Here is a 12,277-nt window from a genome sequence, read left to right as displayed (position 1 = left end):
CAAGCATGTGAGTTACACTAACGAGTTTTTAATAACTGGACAATGAACACTGTGTGTACTTAGTTTGAAATCTTAATAGCAAAGTCAATAGTAGGAAATATAACTCGCATTAGAAGAGTGACATTTTCTTGTGGTAGAACTGAACAGTAAACAGAAGGAAATTCAAAATGCCCATTTGATGTAAGCCAAAAAAAATGCTTGGTATAAAATATGAAACAGATTTAAAGAGCATGTAGGTAGTGACAGGATTTCCAGAAGAGGACATCACGTGATACACACATTGTCAGCATGTTCATGAAGATTTGTGTCTTGATATTTTTCAGTAAATTTTTTTTTGAAACTTAAAGTAATTAAACACACAATTTATCAATCCCTTTAGTAAAAGAAGTGAAATTTACATAAATTCTATTCATTTAAGTTTTAAACACTATTTTGTATAATTCACTATGACTCTCATAGGAGGCGCGGCGGTGGCTGAGTGGTAAAGCGTTTGGCTTCCGAACCGGGATAGGGGTTAGAATCCTGATGAAGACTGGGATTTTTAATTTCGATATCCTCATGCGCCTGTGAGTCCACCCAGGTCCAGCTCTGATGGGTACCTGACGTTAGTTGGGGGGAAAAGTACAGGCGGTTGGTCATTGTACTGGCCACATGACACCCGCGTTAACCGTAAGCCACAGAAACAGATGACCTTTACATCATCTGCCCTATAGACCACAAGGTCTGAAAGTAGATTTCTTTTATTACTCTTTAAGCTCGTCTATGCTTTATGTTGACATTTAAAAAGAAAAGGCATAGTTTATTTCTTCATCAATCGACTTATCTTTATCAGACTTTCACAAACTTGTATATTTTTTTCTTTTATAATAACATTTCTAAACAAAAAAACAAAAAAAAAATGAAAAAAAAAGCAAACTATTTTTACTTCAAAAAGGTTCATAGATAATACTCAAACATTTAAAATTATTGTGTCGTTAGTAATGTGACTTTCTCTTTCCAAATTGTACTTAGTAACGTCTGAACTTGCATGCATAACAAGATAATAAGCTATGTGCTTGCTTTATAGTTTTTCTTTGAAAATGTTTAATTTCTGTAAGCTACTTCCACCATTCCTTCATATCCAGTTGCTGCTAATGTGTTGATTCCACAAATATTTGATATTTTTCTACCTGAAAGTATGTATTGCTGTATGCACCAACCTTCTATTCTGTTTCGTTCATGTAGTCTTATAACAATGCTGATATAAACTTGGTCAGTCTATCTATACAGGTAAACTCCTGTACACGTTTATTCTTCCACTTTTTTAATTTCGGATCAACAATTTGCCAATTAGTTAATCAGTGGTAATTAATAAATTTTGTTTTACATAGAAAAGGGAGAGATAAACCCTATAGTAATGAGAGATCTGCCTGTGATTGTTTGGTGCTTCCTCTTATATAAGCTTTGTTTTCAAAAAAGTATTTTTTTGTTTATTTTACTTGTATAGATGAAAACAATTCGCCCATATCTGAAGTAAAAATTAAAATAATATATGAAACTGAAATTTGTGTTTTCACATTTACATTTCATCCGATACTTAAGCAACTCAGGTTTTAGCACAAGTCATTAGTTTCTTTCTTTCATTTAGGCGAAAAAAATCTAAAATTAATTGGTTTAGAAAACAAAATCTGGGTAGAAACATTTCTTCAAAAACGCTCTGTCGACTTTTAAATAACTTTGACAGTTTATGTATATCTTTGGAACAAACTTGCTAGCTAATTGTGAAAACTCTGGTTAAAACGTTATAATTTTTCAAAATATAATTATCTAATTATTAAATTTGGTCCAGAAAACATTTTGCTTACCATCTTCTAAGTATGAATCTTTAGGTCTTTCACTAATGTAGAATCTTCTGTACCATATAGATCTAGATCCAGCATTCTAGTCTTAATGTGTCTTTTAATGTTGTCCTATTAAGTACAAAGTCGTCGCTCTTACAAAAAGTCATCAGCTTCATGAAGGAGGAATTTAAAAAAAAATAACTTTGATACAATTCCTCTTATCAGCCTGCACATTTTTCATCGGTTTAAAAAAAAGAAAAACCTGTGGGGTGTATGGATACGTATTCAAAAACGGCTTTAATAAATTTCCTTGAAATTTTTACGTATATCTTTAGGGAAAAATAACTAGCTAATTGACTATACATGGAAACATTCTCTTTTGACCGTTATTCTTTTTCAAAGTACAATAATTTTACAATTAAATTAGCTCTGAAAATCTAGACATTCGATATCGTGAACGCTCTTACGTCAGCGGGTAGTCCCGAATGTATTCATGACAGAGTCCAATAGATAATAAAACATTCAGAAAAGATGTGCACATCGACTTCTAAGTCTCGATCCTAGATTAGAGTCTAGATCTAGAGGCCTATCATTAGAATGGAGTAGATTTGCACATCGACTTCTAAGTCTCGAGCCTAGATTAGAGTCTAGATCTAGAGGCCTATCATTAGAATGGAGTAGATTTGCACATCGACTTCTAAGTCTCGAGCCTAGATTAGAGTCTAGATCTAGAGGCCTATCATTAGAATGGAGTAGATTTGCACATCGACTTCTAAGTCTCGAGCCTAGATTAGAGTCTAGATCTAGAGGCCTATCATTAGAATGGAGTAGATTTAATACATTTGCTTAGCAAGGATTTGGTTTAGGTGGAGGGGAGACTATCAATGAGGTAAACAATTTTCTATATTTTTTAAATCTATGATTTATTAGTTATAAAGAGTACAATATCTGCTCTTTCAAAAAGTGATCTTCTTCCTAAGGAAGGAAGTGTTTTGACATAAAATAATAACTTTGTTTTTCTGTTCCTTCTTTTCATTGTTTTTCTCCACAACCATTAACATTGAAAGAAAGTGTACAAGAGAGGTGCAAAGGAAATGGAGAGTTCCACAGCCATATTGTACTTTCAAGTTCAGTTATGTTTTAGACGTGTTTAGTGTAGGCTGTGCATATAGTTAGAGTGGAGATTGACGTATTGAAATAATGGAATGTGCAAGTTTGTTGTTTTATTTTTAAAGATGTTGTTTCTGCCTGGGAAATGAAAGTATTTTTCCTCAAAACGAACAATGTCTGTGGACCTACGCGTCTAGGAAGGACCTGGACAGACACATCTCTGGTTTCGTGCGGTTTAAAATGTAGGAGAATGTAAGTAGATTTGACCAAAAAAAAAGTTTTTTTTAAATGTTGTGTAAATTCGTATGATAAGCCACAGTGTGTTTGACACTGACTGGATTTAAAGCAATGTTAAAAAATCAATGTAATTTTAACTAATTATAATTTCTTTTCAAAAACTTTGTTAATATTAATAATATTATTATGATATGGGTTAAACAATGTAGAGGTCATCTATCTGTGCAGAAAAAAAAATGGCTTCCAACGGCGTTTTGTGGCCAGGATTACAAGCAAAAAAAGATCAAATTTTTGAAATCCCTGCTTTCACTAATTTTGGAGCTTAAGACAAACTGATATTGAATTTGAAATCAAGAGTGTTACCTCTAGTCCAAAAACTGTCAGTTTTAAATGTATCTATATAATCCCACCGGATAACATTCCCATGCAGCGATCATACCGAGACCAATCGTTAAAGTTGGCTTCTACGCTGCCCACAGGTTGCGACGTTGCAGGTCATTGTTCAGGCCTTCTGTGACGCTTGGTGTTGATCATACTCACTTGTATATGTCTGTAGTACAAGAGTATATAAAGTCAGAAGATTGTTAGATAAATGATAAAATCTATTTATAGAGTAGTGTGGGATATTTACTTCCGATACAAATAATGAGTCGTTAATTTATTTATTGTGGTAGTCTATTTCATACGTTTTAAATCATGAGAAGAAAAATAAGCGAAAAATGTTATATACTTAAAAAAAAGCTCATTTAAGGGAATTATCCACATTTTACAGTCCTATATCTCAATACTCTAAGATTTCTTTCCCTTTTTCAATGCCAAACAAAAAAAATGTAATTGATTACCACTTTTTAATTAACTAATTGATTTTTTTTAAAGACTCAAGTTTTATTAGAAACAATGAATATAGAAAGTTTCAACTTGATCAGAGAATGGGAAGTGGGAGAGATAACATGTTCAAAATGTGTACCAGACAGACAAACAGAGAGACTTGATAGAAGTTTTGTTTTAAAAATCCCATTCACAACTTCAGATCTATTTATACACCAATACAATATTGTGCTTTTTGAAAATGAAATAAAAAGGTAAGAAACAAATGGGTTTTAGTTCAAAATGATTCTGTAACTTTAACTCCCACTGTGCAGATATGGAGAATAATGGTAATAATAATTATTTTTACTTTGCTAGACTGATACTCTGAATCTCCTTGTTATGTTTCTGTTGTTTCAATTTAACGCACATCAGGATTAAAAAATCATTTTCGTTTGTCGACCTTGTCCACACGAGGTTCACTACTTCATTCAGCTAGAACTTTTAGTTCCTGGTAGACACAGAACTCAACCATCTTTTTCTCCGTAGGGCGAAGAAGTCTGAGATTGAAGGCACGTTTGAACAAACCAACATTAGTTGAGAATTTCTAATTGGAAATCTGATCTATGGAAAGGAACTTTATCACAAACTGAATCACGTTAAAGTAGCCATTTGTAAAGATACAGACAGAGCCCTGACATTGTCTCTACCAATACGTAGAACTGTTGCTCGGAACGCTTCCTTAATGCTATCTGGAAATAAAGACACATTTCAGAACACGGGATTTCAAAGAAGTTTGTTTACGATGGGAACACTTCTATTGTGACATTGACTTTAAACAATGAAAGAAGTGAATCAGAGCATAGATGCACTGACCAAAACTAGGCATATGTACTAATGATACAATGATTGTTTAAAATCTTTATTTGTTATCTGTTATTTATTTTTATTTATTTAATCCTTTACAAAACACACACTTTCTTGTATAGGTTCAGTTCGGACTGCTCTAGCTTTATGTTCCACAAAGTCACAAAGCTGTGCACACCTGGTGGCAGACTGTCTTCTTTACATCCCATTCCAGCTGTTCATGAAGGTGAACTCTACATCCTGATGAGTGATGACTTGAATGACAAGTTTAGGTAAGTCTGATTATCATCCTCTTTGTGGTAGTTGGGGTGCGGTGGATGAGTGGTCAAGCATTTGGCTTCTGAACCTGGGGTCCTGGGTTCGAATCCGGGTGAAGGCTGGGAGTTTGAATTTCGGAATGTTTAGGGTGTCCCTGAGTCCACCCAACTCTAATGGGTACTTGTCGTTAGTTGGCCAAAGAAACAGATGACCTTAACATCACCTGCCCTATAGGTCGCAGGATCTGAATGGAGAACTTTACTATTTACTTGTATTGGTTAGAAGGAAATAAACCTGTGTAGGTGATAGAAGAAACTTTACATGTGTGGTAACTATAAGGACCTAAACTAAACTGTTTGTTCGCTAGAAGATAGACAGAAGAAGTAGATAGAAAGAAATAAAGATGTGTGTTAGCTAGAAGGACCTAAACCTGTGTGGAAGCTAGAAGGACCTAAACCTGTGTGGTAGCTAGCAGGACCTAAACCTGTGTGGTAGCTAGAAGGAACTAGACCTGTATGGTAACTGAAATCAACTAAACCTGTATTGTAGAAATGAGGCATATGGCAGTACAGTCCAGTTCTGAGCCTGGAACAAAGCGATCTACTGTAGGAATAGTTTATCCATTTTGTTTCCAATAATCAGGAATAAGAAAACATTATTTTATTATGAACGCTGTAGTCTATAACATGCATTTACATCAGGCCGAAGAAGTCAATGTTTTTATCTTGTTTTAAACTTTCTCTCTACATAATCTCTTTACATAATTATAAAATCTGTTGTTTTTTTTTTAATGTCTTTTAGCTTCGTATCCTTCAATAACACAACAGTTCAACTTTTTTACTTCAAAACCGAAGTGAATTACACACAAGCTTTAGAGATCTGTCGTTGCTTCGACTCTACTCTGAATGTGGCCAAGACGAATGACAAATACCAACTTTTCGCCAGTCTTGTAAAAGAAACTAAACATGACACGTGGATTGGATTGAATGACATTGAGTCAGAGGGCCACTTCGTCTGGGTGGATGATAAGCAAGAGTACAATACAAGTATTAGCCCTAGCTACTTTCAAGGAGACCAACCAGATAACTACAATAATAACGAAGACTGTGTCATGATGCGCTGGAGTAATCTTCAGTTGAACGACGAGAGATGTGATAAAACGTTTTATTTCATCTGTCAGAAACCGTAAAAGATGAAAGTCAATTAGCACTGAGTCTAACTTTGTTCGTTTTTTGTCACAGATTACTTAGATTTTATTTTTATTAAGGACTAGTACTGAATAACGGCTATTCCCCTATAATTGTTCTTTGGTATTTATTTTTATTTCGACAACTTTCAACTTATCAGTTGGAACCCCCTATTAAATTCGGAACCTGTAATCTAGACTAGAGGACTAGGTCTAGATCTAGATTCAATGTCTCCTTTATACAAGTTATAACGCGATTATTTTTCTCTTAATAAGTAATAAATGTGTTTGGTATCTTGACATAATCATTGAATGACTTGAGTAACACAAGAAAAAGACTTTGGTGACATTTCTTCATAACATCCATGAGCATAGAAAGACACAATCGCCTCGAGTTAATTTGAATCAGGCAAAATATAAAAAGTACTTTAAAAAAAAACAACTTATCAAAGCAAAAGTATTTCTCATTAAAACTATATATCTCAAAAAAGTAAAATAATTAATTGTTAATATTTTATTGACTAATTAGCAAATTTTTACAACTAATACCGTCATGGAACAAAACCTGGACACGGATCGGGATAAAAAATGTTCCTTCCTTTTTAGATCTAACTGTTGATATGGTGCGCACAGGTGCACGCGTTCAATATAATAAAGTATCATTCTCCGCCATGACACTAATGGTTGTTGTTTGTTTATTGCTGACCTAGATCTTAATTAACATGGTGGCAGCGGTGTATTAATGATCAGAGGTAATCATTAATCAGTATATAAAGGTTTATTGTTTGCAATAATAAATAGGCAACATATTACAAGGCTACGCCGTGCAATGGCAGCTAGAAATTTACTTCCTATACCCGAGCCGCTCGAGGTAGAAGGTAACATGGCCGCTAATTGGCAAAAGTTTCACCGGAGCTGGCGAAACTATGAGTTAGCCACTAAATTGTCGGAAGAATCAGAGGAGGTCAGAGTGGCCACCTTTCTAACAATTATAGGAACAAAAGCGATGGACATATATGAAGGTCTTGAAATTGAGAAGGGAAAAGAAAGAAAGATGGAAGAAATAGTGAACAAATTTGAAAGTTTTTGCATTGGAAAAACGAATGAAACTTATGAGCGCTATGTTTTCAATACTCGTGAACAGCAATAAGGCGAGGACATTGAAAAGTACATAACAAATCTGAGAAGACTAGCAAAAACGTGTTGTTTTGAACGCCTGGAAGATAGCTTGATTAGAGACAGAGTAGTTCTTGGTGTTAGACATGAATGCCTCAAAATGAAATTGCTACAAGATAGTAGTCTCACATTGGAAAGGTGCAGAAACATTTGCAGAGCATACGAGACCGCCAACAAACAGTTGAGACAAATACAAGCCGACCCTCCAATCATTGAGAAAGTATCAACACCTTCAAGAACAAACATTCAGAAAGGTAAATGCAGGTATTGTGGAAAGATTCACGAATACATTAAGGAAAAGTGCACTGCATGGGGTAAAACATGCCTAGCGTGCAAGTGGAGACATCATTTTGCTGTGATGTGCAAAAAGAAAATTCAGCAGGTGTCAGATGATATGTCTAACGATGAAAGACAGCTGCAGTCGGACACAAGAGATGATGTCATGATGGTAAAAAATGAATGGGTGATGTCTTTGGAGAACCACAAAACGAAAAGGATGACAGCAGCTATGACAGTAAATGGTCACCGTGAAAGGTTTCAAATGGATAGTGGAGCTGATGTAAACACCATCCAGGAAAAATACGTAAATAAGAATCAGATAGAAAAGGCAACGCAAAGATTACTAATGTGGAATAAGACTGAAATGAACCCCATAGGGAAAGCCACTCTAACGACGAGAAATGAGAAAACTAACGAAACATTTGAGGTGGAATATATAGTTGTACCGAATAATCTAGCATGCCTTCTAGGTCATGAAACTTTAACAAGAATGAAGTTAATCAAAGTCAATAAAGATAGGTTCATAGCATCAGTAGTGAATAACCAAGAAGAAGACTGTAGTCCAAAGTTTACTGGTGATTTGGGTGACTTAGGAGAAGTGTCTTTAAAGATTGATAGCAGCATTAAGCCCAAGGTTCTGCCGTGTAGAAAGATCCCTATCGCTTTACAAGAAAGAGTTAAGGAGGAGTTAAAGACCCTAGTGCAGAGAGGAATCATAGAACCAGTAATAGAGCCTACAGAGTGGGTGAGTCAGATGGCAATTGTGGAAAAAGCTAATGGAAAAATTAGGATTTGCATAGATCCACAAGCCCTGAATAAAGTTTTACTAAGGGAATTCTATAATCTTGCTACTTTAGATGACATATTGGCAGATTTGAACGATGCCAAAATATTCAGCAAATTGGATGTGCAAGAAGCTTTCTGGCATGTCAGACTAGACACCACGTCATCTAATTTGACAGCAATGATAACCCCTTTTGGAAGATACAAATGGAAACGATTACCATTTGGTCTGAAAGTGAGTTCAGAAATTTTTCAGAGAAGATTAAATCTAGCACTAGAAGGACTGAAAGGCTGTTTCAATTACGTTGATGATATTATAGTGGTAGGAAGAGGAAGAACGAAAGAAGAAGCACTCAGAAATCATGATATTAACCTAAGAGAGCTGATGAAGAGATGTCAAGAAAAGAAGATTAAACTGAACCACGAAAAGTCTGTTTTTAGAACAGCTGAAATTAATTTTTGGGGTCATATTATTACAGAAGCAGGAATAAAACCAGACCCGAACAAAGTATCTGCGATTTTGAGTTTGAATGCTCCAAAGGATATTTCATCAGTCCGAAGATTCTGTGGCATGGTTCAATATCTTGCAAGATTTGTTCCAGACTTGTCGACAGATTTACAGCCCATAACAGAGTTGATCAGAAAGAACACACCATTTGTTTGGTCTGATCAATGCACACGAGCTTTCATCGAGATAAAACAGAAAATATCGACTCATGGCACACTGATATATTTTGACCCTAACAAAGAGCTTACATTACAAGCAGATAGTAGCCAAAATGGGTTGGGAGCAGCGTTATTACAAGATGGAAGTCCAATAGCATATGCTTCTAGATCATTAACTGATACTCAGAAAAGATGGGCACAAATTGAAAAAGAATTGCTGGCAGTGGTTGTTGGTTTGGAACGTTTTGACCAGTATACGTATGGCAGGACAGTTATAGTTCAGAATGACCATAAACCACTGGAAAACATCCTTCAAAAACCACTCAGTTCTGCTCCGAGAAGGCTACAAAGTCTAATGATGCGTCTTTATCGTTACGATATCCAGTTTCAATATGTCAAAGGCAAAAATGTGTTCATAGCTGATACTTTGAGTAGAGACCCATCAGAGGAAAAGAGTGATATCCCTGATGTATGTGTCAATACAGTCGGACTGGCAATACCAGATGCAGTGCTGGACAAAGTCAGAATCGAGACAGAGAAAGATAGAACAATGCAAACACTGATTCAGTATATCCTAAATTAATGGCCAGACAAACATAATAGTCTACCTGAACTAAAACAATATATTTCACTAAGAGACATGTTAACATACGAAGACGGACTTTTGTTGAAAGGAGAACAAATAATCATACCGATATCACTTCGCAAGGAAATAGAAGAAAAACTCCATGCAGCACATCTGGGAGTAGATTCAATGAAAAGAAGAGCAAAAGAAACAGTTTTCTGGCCTGGATTATCAGCTCGAATAAAGGAAATAGCCAACTCATGTTACATTTGTCAGAAAAACAAACCAGCAAATCAGAGAGAAGAATTAATACAGCACGAAATAGGTTCTAATCCGTGGGACAAGATTGGAATTGATTTATTCCAAATGTGTGACCAACAATACCTAGCTATAGTGGACTATTATTCAAATTTCATAGAGGTAGAAAACATGCAGTTGACAACAACACACGCAATTATAAAGAAACTGAAAGTTGTATTTGCAAGATATGGGGTGCCCAAAGTTTGTTTATCTGATAGCGGACCTCAGTTCACATCGGAATATTTTTCCAAATTTATGATGGAATGAGGAGTGACTCATTTGAAATCTTCCCCAGGACACCATCAATCCAATGGAAAGGCTGAGTCAGCAGTTAAAATTTTGAAGAACATAATGAAGAAATCTAGAGAATCAAAGTCATATGCTTATGAAGCTCTTCTTGAATTTAGAAATACTCCAAGGCAAGACACAAATCTAAGCCCAGCTCAGATGTTTTTTGGTCGGATGACTCGGATACCAAACAAAAGGAGTAACATTAAGATTTCTACATGTCAAGAGAACATTATGAGAAGGAAAGAAAAACGTCAGATGAGTGTAAAAACATCTTATGATAAGAGGTCAAGAAATTTAAGTCAGCTGAGAACTGGACAGATGGTCTATTTCCAATCTCCTAATGACCATACATGGAGACGTGGAAGAATCCAGTCTCAAGTCAATCAGAGAGCTTACATTATTCGAGGTGACAATGGTGCAGTGTACCAAAGAAACAGAGTGCATATCAACCCGAACAGAGAAACAGAAGAAGATATATTCCCCGATACTGATGACAATATACAGGACAATAGAACTCATGATCAACACGTTCGCCACTCATCAACTCATCATTCCCTGCGACCAAGGGATCAGTTGAAGAAACCGACAAGATTCAATGACTATATGTCTTAATGAACTATTGAATGTTGATTTTTAAATGTGATATGTTTCATATTCATTGAAGCGTATATGTGTATGTTATGTTTTGTTGTTTATGTTGTTGTGGTTTTGTTTTATTTTATTTTATGATACTCCCCGAAATGTTTTTTTTTTTAATTTTTTTTTAAAGAAAAGTGCACGCGTTCAATATAATAAAGTATCATTCTCCGCCATGACACTAATGGTTGTTGTTTGTTTATTGCTGACCTAGATCTTAATTAACACTAACAGTCATTAATTATTATCAGTGAATCCATAGCTCTACAAGATTTATAAAATAGATATAACATTTTTAGAAAAGTATTTTTTTTCCTTGTTTAATTGATTCATGTTTGTTTGTACAAGAAATAATTGTGGAAATTTCAACTTGATATGAAAATGGGTGTGGGAGAAATAACGTGTTCAAAATGTGTACCAGAGAAAGTTGATATAAGATTTGTAAAAAAAAAATGCTAAATGAGATTTTACTTACAAACTTCCTTTTCTCTTTTATACTGTATCCAACTTTCAGAGACTTCTGTTCAATGCATTTCCCTATTTAATCTATGCTGCGAATCGCACTATATTTCGATTGAAAACTGAGCATTTTGCAATCTATGAGAAAATGTATTAAAATATTGTGGAATTAAGATTTTTTTTGTTCAAGAAACTTACTAGAACACAATATTCATTAGGTTAGCTCAAATATTGAAAAGTACACACGATACTATTTTATTGTTGCGTTTTATAGATTTAAATTTTAAAAACTACAAGTGTTAGTAATATTTGAAATAAAATATTTTAGTCAAGCTGTTTACAATTTATTTTGATTTTTGTTGGTCTGATATTTAAATGTATCGATACCCAGCACAAATGTATCTGCGAAGTCTCAGCTCGATAGAATAATGAACATTTGTGAGAGCAGCGTCAAAAAAGTAAATAGATATTTTCGCGAAAACCATTTAGGCGAAACTCTGCTGGTGGGGCTATGTGTATGTTACACCCACCCTCGTTGCACTCCTATTCTACACCCCTGGAGTTAGATGCCGTATTTAATTCAATAATAAATCTTGATGATATGGCGAAATAAAGTGCTGACTAGGGCAGTGAGTTACGACTTTGCCTAGAAGCATTACATGAACGAGTTGAACACATCGCAATACCTTAAATCTCCTTCTCACCTTCATTTTGTCTAAAGGGCTGTGATTAAAAAAGAGTAATGGAAGAATCAAACAAAACAAACGTAATTTGCTGCCTTTACCTTCGTAACTATAGACAACTATTAATCTAATATATAAAGTAGAATGTAAGGAG

General features: G+C 34.9%; 1 protein-coding gene across 3 annotated transcripts; it reads left to right on the top strand.

Moving 5' to 3' along the window:
• The first annotated feature begins 241 nt into the window (after positions 1-241).
• Positions 242-6,962, top strand: LOC106073648 (alpha-N-acetylgalactosamine-specific lectin-like). Of its 3 annotated transcripts, none has more exons than XM_056042942.1 (4): positions 242-322; positions 2,888-3,182; positions 4,964-5,113; positions 5,901-6,962. In XM_056042942.1, the coding sequence occupies exons 2-4, from the start codon at positions 3,076-3,078 to the stop codon at positions 6,286-6,288; spliced, it is 645 nt and encodes a 214-aa protein (XP_055898917.1). In that variant the 5' UTR covers positions 242-322; positions 2,888-3,075; the 3' UTR covers positions 6,289-6,962. The 3 variants fall into 3 exon arrangements, with proteins under 3 accessions (XP_055898917.1, XP_055898916.1, XP_013089715.2); XM_056042941.1 differs by having other exon boundaries at positions 247-322; positions 3,056-3,182; XM_013234261.2 differs by lacking the exon at positions 242-322 and adding an exon at positions 2,539-2,709 and having other exon boundaries at positions 3,056-3,182.
• Positions 6,963-12,277: the final 5,315 nt, after the last annotated feature.

Source organism: Biomphalaria glabrata, chromosome 9 (genome assembly GCF_947242115.1).
Source record: "Biomphalaria glabrata chromosome 9, xgBioGlab47.1, whole genome shotgun sequence".
Taxonomy (NCBI): domain Eukaryota; kingdom Metazoa; phylum Mollusca; class Gastropoda; family Planorbidae; genus Biomphalaria; species Biomphalaria glabrata.
This window is presented reverse-complemented; position numbering and strand designations above follow the sequence as displayed.

What these genes read in the sequence shown, in the direction of transcription:
- LOC106073648 (XM_056042941.1), top strand. Translation starts at nt 289, where the DNA reads ATGTTCATGAAGATTTGTGTCTTGATATTTTTCA. An exon ending in TTGTGTCTTGATATTTTTCA is followed by an intron (nt 323 to 3,055) that starts GTAAATTTTTTT and finishes TTATTTTTAAAG; the next exon opens with ATGTTGTTTCTGCCTGGGAA. An exon ending in GGTTTAAAATGTAGGAGAAT is followed by an intron (nt 3,183 to 4,963) that starts GTAAGTAGATTT and finishes TTTCTTGTATAG; the next exon opens with GTTCAGTTCGGACTGCTCTA.